Source organism: Chiloscyllium punctatum, chromosome 3, assembly GCF_047496795.1.
Source record: "Chiloscyllium punctatum isolate Juve2018m chromosome 3, sChiPun1.3, whole genome shotgun sequence".
Taxonomy (NCBI): Eukaryota; Metazoa; Chordata; class Chondrichthyes; order Orectolobiformes; family Hemiscylliidae; genus Chiloscyllium; species Chiloscyllium punctatum.
The window spans coordinates 6,061,411-6,074,069 of NC_092741.1; the positions used below are offsets into that span (position 1 = coordinate 6,061,411).

The window sequence follows — 12,659 nt, forward strand, 5'->3', positions numbered from 1 at the left end:
GGGACACCCGGACCGACCAACCCAACCACCCCGTGGCTCAACACTTCAACTCCCCCTCCCACTCCACCAAGGACATGCAGGTTCTTGGCCTCCTCTATCGCCAGACCATAGCAACACGACGGCTGGAGGAAGAGTGCCTCATCTTCCGCCTAGGAACCCTCCAACCACAAGGGATGAACTCAGATTTGGTAAAAACAATGACTGCAGATGCTGAAAATCAAATACTGGATTAGTGGTGCTGGAAGAGCACAGCAGTTCAGGCAGCATCCAACGAGCAGCGAAATCGACGTTTCGGGCAAAAGCCCTGAACTCAGATTTCTCCAGTTTCCTCGTTTCCCCTCCCCCCACCTTGTCTCAGTCCCAACCCTCGAACTCAGCACCACCTTCCTAACCTGCAATCTTCTTCCTGATCTCTCTGCCCCCACCCCACTCCGGCCTATCACCCTCACCTTGACCTCCTTCCACCTATCGCATTTCCAATGCCCCTCCCCCCTACCTTTTATCTCAGCCTGCTGGACACACCTTCCTCATTCCTGAAGAAGGGCTTATACCCGAAACATCGATTCTCCTGCTCCTTGGATGCTGCCTGACCTGCTGTGCTTTTCCAGCAACACATTTTCAGCTCTGTCTGAAGACTAACCTCACTGAAGAATTAGTGATATATTTGCAGCACCCCCACCTCCTCCCCACCCCCACTGTGACCCAGTAATGGAGACACAAAGAGCTTACAATAATCCTTTACTGATTTATTGCCAAATGTAATACTGTCTCCAGGGATTGTGAGCACAGTTAGGGACTTTCACAGCTCTTGACTGGAAAGTCAATGCAGAAAGAAGTCACACAGCAAACACTTCATTAACGGGTTGAAGAGAGAGGGTTTAGCAGAGTGAGCAGTCAGTTACACCAACACCATCTCACCAGGCACCAGCGCAGCAGCTCTGAGAAATCACAGCCGGTGCCCAGGATCACCCTCACCCAGACACAGCACTCACCTTGACCCAGGACCAGTACTGCAGCAGCTGGGCGAAGAGGCAGAGTGACCTCGCTGTTGGAGCCTGGGGGCTGAGGGGTGGGGGATGGGGGATGGGGGCTGGGGGATGGGGGCTGAGGGATGGGGGATGAGGGATGGGGGATGGGGGATGGGGGATGGGGTCTGGGCGGGCTCTGAACCAGGAGCTGTACGGAAGACGATTCAAACTGTGAGGTTGCCTGACAGTTTTAGTGGTTATCATTGCAGACCAGACCAGACCAGACCAGGCCGATCCCATATTGGGGGGGGGGGGGAGGGGGATGTTGGTGGTAGGGGTGGGTAGGGGAATGGGGCAGTAGTTGAAGAGTGTCAGTTTCTGAGGGACTGGGCCGGGTACTGCACTGTGCTCTGGTGAAGGGGTTTGCATAGTTTCATCAGACTCTGAGTAAACAGCCTCCTCAGAGTCGCCCCAGGCCCGTTTCATCAAACAGGCTACATACAGGCCAAAGGCTGATACACTGTGAAAAAGCAGGAAGGAGTCACTCGCAATCTCGGCATCTTCATCTGGATTTCTAACCCGACATGGTCAAACTCAGCCACTGTGAACATAGAGAGAGAGAGAGAGAGGGCAGGAGGAGTCAGGCCCAACTGGAAAATACACACATTCCCCACACACACCGCAACAGGGACATAGACCATCACTGGGGTCAGCCCCTACTCTCACAACCTGGGGGGGTGTCCCCAATACACGGGGGGGGAGGTATCCCCACTACACGGAGGGGGGGAGGGGTCCCCAATACACGGGGCGGGGGGGGTGTCCCCAATACACGGAGGGGGGGAGGGGGGAAGGGGGGAGGACGGGTCCCCAATACACGGGGTGGGGTATCCCCAATACACGGAGGGGGGACGGGGTCCCCAATACCCAGGTCTGTCTGGGGCCTGTCCCCAATACTCAGGGCTGTCTGGAGCCTGTCCCCAATACCCAGTGGGGCCTGTCCCCAATACCCAGGTCTGTCTGGGACCTGTCCCCAATACCCAGTGGGGCTTGTCCCCAATACCCGGGTCTGTCTGGGGCCTGTCCCCAATACCCAGGGCTGACTGGGACCTGTCCCCAATACCCAGTGGGGCCTGTCCCCAATACCCGGGTCTGTCTGGGGCCTGTCCCCAATACCCAGGGCTGTCTGGGACCTGTCCCCAATACCCAGGTCTGTCTGGGGCCTGTCCCCAATACCCAGGGCTGTCTGGAGCCTGTCCCCAATACCCAGGGCTGTCTGGAGCCTGTCCCCAATACCCAGGTCTGTCTGGGGCCTGTCCCCAATGCCCAGGGCTGTCTGGAGCCTGTCCCCAATACCCAGTGGGGCTTGTCCCCAATACCCAGGTCTGTCTGGGACCTGTCCCCAATACTCAGGGCTGTCTGGAGCCTGTCCCCAATACCCAGTGGGGCCTGTCCCCAATACCCAGGTCTGTCTGGGACCTGTCCCCAATACCCAGTGGGGCTTGTCCCCAATACCCGGGTCTGTCTGGGGCCTGTCCCCAATACCCAGGGCTGACTGGGACCTGTCCCCAATACCCAGTGGGGCTTGTCCCCAATACCCGGGTCTGTCTGGGGCCTGTCCCCAATACCCAGGGCTGACTGGGACCTGTCCCCAATACCCAGTGGGGCTTGTCCCCAATACCCGGGTCTGTCTGGGGCCTGTCCCCAATACCCAGGTCTGTCTGGGACCTGTCCCCAATACCCAGTGGGGCCTGTCCCCAATACCCAGGTCTGTCTGGGGCCTGTCCCCAATACCCAGGGCTGTCTGGGGCCTGTCCCCAATACCCAGGTCTGTCTGGGGCCTGTCCCCAATACCCAGTGGGGCCTGTCCCCAATACCCAGTGGGGCTTGTCCCCAATACCCAGGGCTGTCTGGGGACTGTCCCCAATACCCAGGTCTGTCTGGGACCTGTCCCCAATACCCAGGTCTGTCTGGGGCCTGTCCCCAATACCCACTGGGGCCTGTCCCCAATACCCACTGGGGCCTGTCCCCAATACCCAGTGGGGCTTGTCCCCAATACCCAGGTCTGTCTGGGGCCTGTCCCCAATACCCAGGTCTGTCTGGGGCCTGTCCCCAATACCCAGGGCTGTCTGGAACTGTCCCCAATACCCAGGTCTGTCTGGGGCCTGTCCCCAATACCCAGTGGGGCCTGTCCCCAATACCCAGTGGGGCCTGTCCCCAATACCCAGGGCTGTCTGGTGCCTGTCCCCAATACCCAGGGCTGTCTGGTGCCTGTCCCCAATACCCAGGTCTGTCTGGGGCCTGTCCCCAATACCCACTGGGGCCTGTCCCCAATACCCAGGGCTGTCTGGGGCCTGTCCCCAATACCCAGGGCTGTCTGGGGCCTGTCCCCAATACCCAGTGGGGCCTGTCCCCAATACCCAGGGCTGTCTGGGGCCTGTCCCCAATACCCAGTGGGGCCTGTCCCCAATACCCAGGTCTGTCTGGGGCCTGTCCCCAATACCCAGTGGGGTGTGCCCCCAATACCCAGGTCTGTCTGGGGACTGTCCCCAATACCCAGTGGGGCTTGTCCCCAATACCCAGGTCTGTCTGGGGCCTGTCCCCAATACCCAGGTCTGTCTGGGGCCTGTCCCCAATACCCAGGGCTGTCTGGAACTGTCCCCAATACCCAGGTCTGTCTGGGGCCTGTCCCCAATACCCAGTGGGGCCTGTCCCCAATACCCACTGGGGCCTGTCCCCAATACCCAGGGCTGTCTGGGGCCTGTCCCCAATACCCAGGGCTGTCTGGGACCTGTCCCCAATACCCAGGTCTGTCTTGGACCTGTCCCCAATACCCAGTGGGGCCTGTCCCCAATACCCAGTGGGGCCTGTCCCCAATACCCAGGGCTGTCTGGGGCCTGTTCCCAATACCCAGGGCTGTCTGGGGCCTGTCCCCAATACCCAGTGGGGCCTGTCCCCAATACCCAGGGCTGTCTGGGGCCTGTCCCCAATACCCAGGGCTGTCTGGGGCCTGTCCCCAATACCCAGTGGGGCCTGTCCCCAATACCCAGGGCTGTCTGAGAGCTGTTCCAGAGCACCCTTCCTGTCAGAGGCCTTTCCCATTAGGAGGAACCCATTTGGGAAATATTTCTTGCTGCAAACCACTCACCTCAGCAAGATTCAAGTCCACTGTTCCATCCTCCTGCTCCAGAGCTTTGAATGACCCTGAATAAGAGAGAGAGAGAGATTGGTCAATGATTGGTGACACTGGAAATCAGGAATTTCCCTCCTGATCGGAGAGGAGCGAACGTAATCCCATTGTTTATAACTGGAGGCAGAGAGAAAACCAGGAATTCCAGCCCAGTGAGTCTGATATCGGTGATGGGGGGTGGAGAGGGGATGAGGAATGTTCAAGTCCATTATAAAAGATTCAGTCACTGAGCATTTGGAAAAACAGCAGCAGGATTGGACAGAGTTAGCATGGGTTTACAAAAGGGAATTCATCCTTGACAAATCGATAGGAATCCTTTCTGGATATAACTAACACAGTTGATGAGGCAGAGCCAGTGGGTGTGGTTTACTTGGATTTTCAGAAGGCTTTCGATAAAGTCCCATATTAGCATATAATGTCTAAGATTAGAGCACATGGGATTGGGGGCAGTGTATTGAAATGGACAGCGATTGGCTCGGAGACAGAAACAAAGACCAGGAATAAACGGGAATTTTTCCCAAGCAGCAGGAAGTGACTACTGGGATACCGCAGGGATCAGTGGGATAACGCGGGGATCAGTGGGATACCGCGGGGACCAGTGGGATATCACGGGGATTAGTGAGAGACCGTGGGGATCGGTGGGATACCGCAGGGATCAGTAGGATAACGCGGGGATCAGTGGGATATCGCGGGGATCAGTGGGATACCACAGGGATCAGTGGGATACCACGGGGATCAGTGGGATAACGCGGGGACCCACAGGGATCGGTGCTTGGACCCTGCTATCCACAATATACATGAATGATGTCGGTGGGGGAACTAAATGTAATCTCTGCAGGTTTACAGACAGCACAAAGCTGGGTGGGAGGGTGAGCTGTGAGGAACATGCAGAGATGTCTCAGTGGGATTTGGACAGGCTGAGGGAGTGGGGAAATACATGGGAGATGCAGGATAATGTGGATAAATGTGAGGGGTTGGGGGGGGGAGGGTCAGGAAGGCAGATGATGATCTGAATGGGGACAGATTGGGAAAGGGGCAGGGGCAATCGCACCTGGGTGTCCTTGTACCCCAGTCTCTGAAAGTAAGCGTGCAGGTACAGCAGGCAGTGAGGAAGGGAAATGGAATGTGGGCCTTTATAGGGAGAGGATTCGAGTCCAGGAGCAGGGAGGTCTTGCTGCAATTATACAGGGCCTTGGGGAGACCACCCCTGGAGTATTGTGGACAGGTTTGGTCTCCTTATCTGAGGAAGGATGTTCTGGTGATGGAGGGAGGGCAGCGAAGGGTTACCAGACTGATTCCTGGGAGGGCAGGGCTGATGGATGGAGAGAGACTGGATCAGTTAGGATTATATTCACTGGAGTTTAAAAGACTGAGGGGGAATCTCATAGAAACTGATGAAATTCTAACAGGACCAGACAGGGTGAACAGAGGAAGGGTCTTCCTGATAATGGGGTTGGAGGGCGGGGTGGGTGGTCACAGTTTAGTGGAAAGGGTTAAAGCTTTTCGAGCTGAGATGTGGAGAAATGTTTTCACCCAGAGAGTGGGGAGCCTGTGGAATTCACCAGCACACAAGGTGTTGAGGCCAAATCACTGTGTGTTTATGTGGAGGAGCTAAATATAGCTCTTGTAGCTAAAGGGATCATGGGATATAGATGGAGGGTGGGATTAAGGTGGTGAACTTGATGATTGGCCATGATCCTGCCTGTGGCTTATCCCTGTTTATACCCTAGCCTCGGGCAGGACAAGAGATAGGGAGGGGCAAGGGGAGGTGTAAAGGAAGGGGGTGAGAGGTGAGGGGAGGGGGTGAGGGGAGGGGAGGGGGTGAGGAGAGGGGGGCAAGGGGAGGGGCGAGAGGTGGGGGGTGAGGGGAGAGGCAAGAGGAGGGAGTGAGGGGAGGGGGTGAGGGGAGGGGGTGAGGGGAGGGGAGGGGAGGGGAGGGGGGCAAGGGGAGGGGCAAGAGGTGGGGGTGAGGGGAGGGGGTGAGGAGAGGGGGCAAAGGGAGGGGCGAGAGGTGGGGGTGAGGAGAGGGGGTGAGGAGAGGGGGTGAGGAGAGGGGCGAGAGGTGGGGGCGAGGGGTGGGGGTGAGGGGTGGGGGTGAGGGGTGGGGGTGAGGGGTGGGGGTGAGGGGTGGGGGTGAGGGGAGGGGGTGAGGGGAGGGGGTGGGGAGAGGGGGCAAGGGGAGGGGCAAGGGGAGGGTGAGGTGTAAGGGGATGGGTGTAAGGGGATGGGTGTAAGGGGATGGGTGTAAGGGGAGGGGGTGAGGGGTAAGGGGAGGGGGGTAACGGGTAGAGGGGTAACGGGAGTGGTTGAGGGGAGGGGGGGTAAGGGGAGGGGTAAGGGGAGGGGATGAGGGGTGAGGGGAGGGTGAGGGATGAGGGGTAAGGGGAGGGCCATTAGGTCCTGGCTGAGACTTACGGAACATGGCCTCCAGTTTGACGAGGCAGGAGATGAAGTTATCGAAGTCCAGCACATCATTCTCTGAGTATCGGCCAACGATCACTTGGTGGATTCGGTTGTTGATTTTAAAACCTGCCGAGTGACAGGGAGAAAGGATTCAGTTACACATCACCGTCAGAGTGACAGGGGGAAAGGATTCAGTTACACATCACCGTCAGAGTGACAGGGAGAAAGGATTCAGTTACACATCACCGTCAGAGTGACAGGGAGAAAGGATTCAGTTACACATCACCGTCAGAGTGACAGGGAGAAAGGATTCAGTTACACATCACCGTCAGAGTGACAGGGAGAAAGGATTCAGTTACACATCACCGTCAGAGTGACAGGGGGAAAGGATTCAGTTAGTCATCACCGTCAGAGTGACAGGGAGAAAGGATTCAGTTACACATCACCGTCAGTGTGACAGGGGGAAAGGATTCAGTTACACATCACCGTCAGAGTGACAGGGAGAAAGGATTCAGTTACACATCACCGTCAGAGTGACAGGGAGAAAGGATTCAGTTAGACATCACCGTCAGAGTGACAGGGAGAAAGGATTCAGTTAGACATCACCGTCAGAGTGACAGGGAGAAAGGATTCAGTTACACATCACCGTCAGAGTGACAGGGAGAAAGGATTCAGTTAGACATCACGGTCAGAGTGACAGGGAGAAAGGATTCAGTTACACATCACCGTCAGAGTGACAGGGAGAAAGGATTCAGTTAGACATCACCGTCAGAGTGACAGGGAGAAAGGATTCAGTTACACATCACGGTCAGAGTGACAGGGGGAAAGGATTCAGTTACACATCACGGTCAGAGTGACAGGGGAAAGGATTCAGTTACACATCACCGTCAGAGTGACAGGGGGAAAGGATTCAGTTACACATCACGGTCAGAGTGACAGGGGGAAAGGATTCAGTTACACATCACGGTCAGAGTGACAGGGGGAAAGGATTCAGTTAACATCACGGTCAGAGTGACAGGGAGAAAGGATTCAGTTACACATCACGGTCAGAGTGACAGGGAGAAAGGATTCAGTTAGACATCACGGTCAGAGTGACAGGGAGAAAGGATTCAGTTACACATCACGGTCAGAGTGACAGGGAAGAAAGGATTCAGTTACACATCACGGTCAGAGTGACAGGGGGAAAGGATTCAGTTAGACATCACGGTCAGAGTGACAGGGAGAAAGGATTCAGTTAGACATCACGGTCAGAGTGACAGGGAGAAAGGATTCAGTTACACATCACGGTCAGAGTGACAGGGAGAAAGGATTCAGTTACACATCACGGTCAGAGTGACAGGGAGAAAGGATTCAGTTACACATCACCGTCAGAGTGACAGGGAGAAAGGATTCAGTTACACATCACCGTCAGAGTGACAGGGAGAAAGGATTCAGTTACACATCACCGTCAGAGTGACAGGGAGAGAAAAGGATTCAGTTAGTCATCACCGTCAGAGTGACAGGGGGAAAGGATTCAGTTACACATCACCGTCAGAGGGACAGGGGGAAAGGATTCAGTTACACATCACGGTCAGAGTGACAGGGGGAAAGGATTCAGTTACACATCACGGTCAGAGTGACAGGGAGAAAGGATTCAGTTACACATCACGGTCAGAGTGACAGGGGGAAAGGATTCAGTTACACATCACGGTCAGAGTGACAGGGGAAAGGATTCAGTTACACATCACCGTCAGAGTGACAGGGGAAAGGATTCAGTTACACATCACCGTCAGAGTGACAGGGGGAAAGGATTCAGTTAGACATCACGGTCAGAGTGACAGGGAGAAAGGATTCAGTTACACATCACGGTCAGAGTGACAGGGGGAAAGGATTCAGTTAGACATCACGGTCAGAGTGACAGGGGGAAAGGATTCAGTTACACATCACGGTCAGAGTGACGGGGAGAAAGGATTCAGTTACACATCACCGTCAGAGTGACAGGGAGAAAGGATTCAGTAACACATCACGGTCAGAGTGACAGGGAGAAAGGATTCAGTAGTCATCACCGTCAGAGTGACAGGGAGAAAGGATTCAGTTACACATCACCGTCAGAGTGACATGGAGAAAGGATTCAGTTACACATCACCGTCAGAGTGACAGGGGAAAGGATTCAGTTACACATCACCGTCAGAGTGACAGGGAGAAAGGATTCAGTTACACATCACCGTCAGAGTGACAGGGAGAAAGGATTCAGTTAGACATCACGGTCAGAGTGACAGGGAGAAAGGATTCAGTTAAACATCACGGTCAGAGTGACAGGGAGAAAGGATTCAGTTAGACATCACGGTCAGAGTGACAGGAGAAAGGATTCAGTTACACATCACGGTCAGAGTGACAGGGAGAAAGGATTCAGTTACACATCACGGTCAGAGTGACAGGGAGAAAGGATTCAGTTACACATCACGGTCAGAGTGACAGGGAGAAAGGATTCAGTTACACATCACGGTCAGAGTGACAGGGAGAAAGGATTCAGTTACACATCACGGTCAGAGTGACAGGGGGAAAGGATTCAGTTAGACATCACAGTCAGAGTGACAGGGAGAAAGGATTCAGTTAGACATCACCGTCAGAGTGACAGGGAGAAAGGATTCAGTTACACATCACGGTCAGAGTGACAGGGAGAAAGGATTCAGTTACACATCACGGTCAGAGTGACAGGGAGACAGGATTCAGTTACACATCACGGTCAGAGTGACAGGGAGAAAGGATTCAGTTACACATCACCGTCAGAGTGACAGGGAGAAAGGATTCAGTTACACATCACTGTCAGAGAGACAGGGAGAAAGGATTCAGTTACACATCACCGTCAGAGTGACAGGGAGAAAGGATTCAGTTACACATCACCGTCAGAGTGACAGGGAGAAAGGATTCAGTTACACATCACGGTCAGAGTGACAGGGGGAAAGGATTCAGTTACACTTCACCGTCAGAGTGACAGGGGGAAAGGATTCAGTTACACATCACGGTCAGAGTGACAGGGAGAAAGGATTCAGTTACACATCACGGTCAGAGTGACAGGGAGAAAGGATTCAGTTACACATCACCGTCAGAGTGACAGGAGAAAGGATTCAGTTACACATCACGGTCAGAGTGACAGGGGAAAGGATTCAGTTACACATCACCGTCAGAGTGACAGGGGGAAAGGATTCAGTTACACATCACGGTCAGAGTGACAGGGGGAAAGGATTCAGTAACACATCACGGTCAGAGTGACAGGGAGAAAGGATTCAGTTAGTCATCACCGTCAGAGTGACAGGGAGAAAGGATTCAGTTACACATCACCGTCAGAGTGACAGGGAGAAAGGATTCAGTTAGACATCACCGTCAGAGTGACAGGGGGAAAGGATTCAGTTACACATCACCGTCAGAGTGACAGGGAGAAAGGATTCAGTTACACATCACCGTCAGAGTGACAGGGAGAAAGGATTCAGTTACACATCACCGTCAGAGTGACAGGGAGAAAGGATTCAGTACACATCACCGTCAGAGTGACAGGGAGAAAGGATTCAGTTACACATCACCGTCAGAGTGACAGGGGGAAAGGATTCAGTTAGTCATCACCGTCAGAGTGACAGGGAGAAAGGATTCAGTTACACATCACCGTCAGTGTGACAGGGGGAAAGGATTCAGTTACACATCACCGTCAGAGTGACAGGGGAGAAAGGATTCAGTTACACATCACCGTCAGAGTGACAGGGAGAAAGGATTCAGTTAGACATCACCGTCAGAGTGACAGGGAGAAAGGATTCAGTTAGACATCACCGTCAGAGTGACAGGGAGAAAGGATTCAGTTACACATCACCGTCAGAGTGACAGGGAGAAAGGATTCAGTTAGACATCACGGTCAGAGTGACAGGGAGAAAGGATTCAGTTACACATCACCGTCAGAGTGACAGGGAGAAAGGATTCAGTTACACATCACCGTCAGAGTGACATGGAGAAAGGATTCAGTTACACATCACGGTCAGAGTGACAGGGGGAAAGGATTCAGTTACACATCACGGTCAGAGTGACAGGGGGAAAGGATTCAGTTAGACATCACGGTCAGAGTGACAGGGGGAAAGGATTCAGTTAGACATCACGGTCAGAGTGACAGGGGGAAAGGATTCAGTTAGACATCACGGTCAGAGTGACAGGAGGAAAGAATTCAGTTACACATCACGGTCAGAGTGACAGGGAGAAAGGATTCAGTTAGACATCACGGTCAGAGTGACAGGGGGAAAGGATTCAGTTACACATCACGGTCAGAGTGACAGGGGGAAAGGATTCAGTTACACATCACGGTCAGAGTGACAGGGCAGCCATTGCTGAGGTAAACATACCTGCTGACTCCAAGGCAAGGCGCATCTCATAGGAACTCATCGTTCCTGACTTATCCAGATCATACTGTCGGAAAATACCCTACAGACCAGAACAGGAGAGTGTGAGAGAAGGGGCAGGGAGAGGGGAAGGGTGGGGGAGAGTGACAGAGGGGAGGGCTGGGAGAGACAAACAGGGATATGGGCAGAGAGAGAGAGAGATGGGGAGAGAGGGCAGAGAGGGAGGGAGATAGAGGAGAGAGCAGAAAGAGAGAGAGAGAGAGACAGGCGGAAATTAGAGAGATGGATAGCTGAGAGAGAGGGAGGGGGAAAGGGGATGATGGGGGTGAGAGAGGGGGAAGTGGGGAAGAGATAGGGAGAGGGCTGAGAGATGGGGAGGGGAATGGTAAGACAGAGAAAGATAGTGATAAATGAGGGAGAAAGAGAAATGGAGATATATATAGAGGGAGAGAGAGACAGAATGACACAGACACGGAAAGAGAAAGAGCAAGAAAGGCTAGGATCAGATAGATCTGATATGTGATCCACTAGATCCCATCTCTTACCAGCCATTTGCGAATTTTATTCCACATGATCTGAAACTCCACCACACCAAGACGCCACTGCCATCTTTCTGTGAAAAGTTGGTTAAAGAGAAGATGCTACAAACGAAGATCAGACCATTCAGCCCATCGAGGCTGGGCTCAGGGTTCAACCCTCACTTTCCCAACCACTCCCCTTCCACTTCAATTCTCTCTCTCTGTCTCAGCCTTCAATACCATCAATGATGGAGCATCGTCATCCCTCTGGGACCCAGACTCCTATAGATTCCCATCGTCTGAGAGAGGATCACTGTGTGAGGATACACGGGAGGCTATTTTTTTTTAAATTTTTTGTTTTCTTTTTTTTTTTTTTTTCTTTTTTTTCAGACGGTGAGGAGGAGAAATCTCTCACCCAGAGAGTGGGGAGTCTGGGGGATTCCTAGACAGAAAGCAGTTCAGGCCCAAAACATGGACGTTTTATGGAAGGAGTTCTTCAGGCTAAAGGGATGAAAGCTTCAGGGGGGAGAAAGTGGGAACAGGGAATGGGGTTGGATGATCAGCTGTGATCATACTGAACGGTAGAGCAGGCTCGAAGGGCTGAATGGCCTCCTATTGCCCCGATCTCTAACGTTTCTTCCAGATAAGTCTCCAAAACAGTCAGCCCCTAATCCTGAAGCTGTCCCTCCCCCCCCCCCCCCCCCCCCCCCCCCCCCCCCACCCCCCCCTCCCACCGTCAGCTTCCACCCACTCTCCCCTGGCCCGTGTTGTCGATACCTGAGCAACCAGCTGAACAACCTCCCAGAGTTAAACCCTTTCAGATCATCTCTCATTGTTCAAAACTCCACAGAATATCACCTGAATTTCCTCACTCTCATGATAGGACAGGCCAGATATCCCAAGTACAAACGTCCTTCAACACAGAGACCAGAACTGTGCACAGTGTTCCAGGGTCTGGCGTTGTTACATACTGAACTGCAATTCCCTCCCAATAAAGGCCAACATCCCCCTCACTGGGGTAACTGGTTCTTGCACATGATCATTCTGCTTCCCCCAGCTCAGTCTCCCTGAAAATCAGCGCGGGCATTTCCCTCCAGCCTGGCCTCGCTGCTTATTTCTTTCCATCCCCTCTCTCCGTCTCCCTAATGCTCACTCAGTTCCACCGTCACTCTCTCTCTCTGCCCTTTCCTGAGACATATGAGGGTGTTAGAGATTAAAGAGAGCG

General features: G+C 53.6%; 1 protein-coding gene across 1 annotated transcript in view; it reads right to left on the reverse strand.

Annotated features, from left to right (window-relative positions):
- Positions 1–725: 725 nt before the first annotated feature.
- LOC140455340 (calpain-1 catalytic subunit-like) overlaps positions 726–12,659 on the reverse strand; it is a 52,768-nt gene continuing 40,834 nt past the window's right edge. Inside the window, 6 exon segments of the mRNA XM_072550123.1 lie at positions 726–1,569; positions 4,114–4,169; positions 6,571–6,684; positions 10,920–10,998; positions 11,462–11,517; positions 11,520–11,529. Of these exon segments, the coding sequence (XP_072406224.1) occupies positions 1,543–1,569; positions 4,114–4,169; positions 6,571–6,684; positions 10,920–10,998; positions 11,462–11,517; positions 11,520–11,529 (342 nt within the window). The 3' untranslated portion in view covers positions 726–1,542.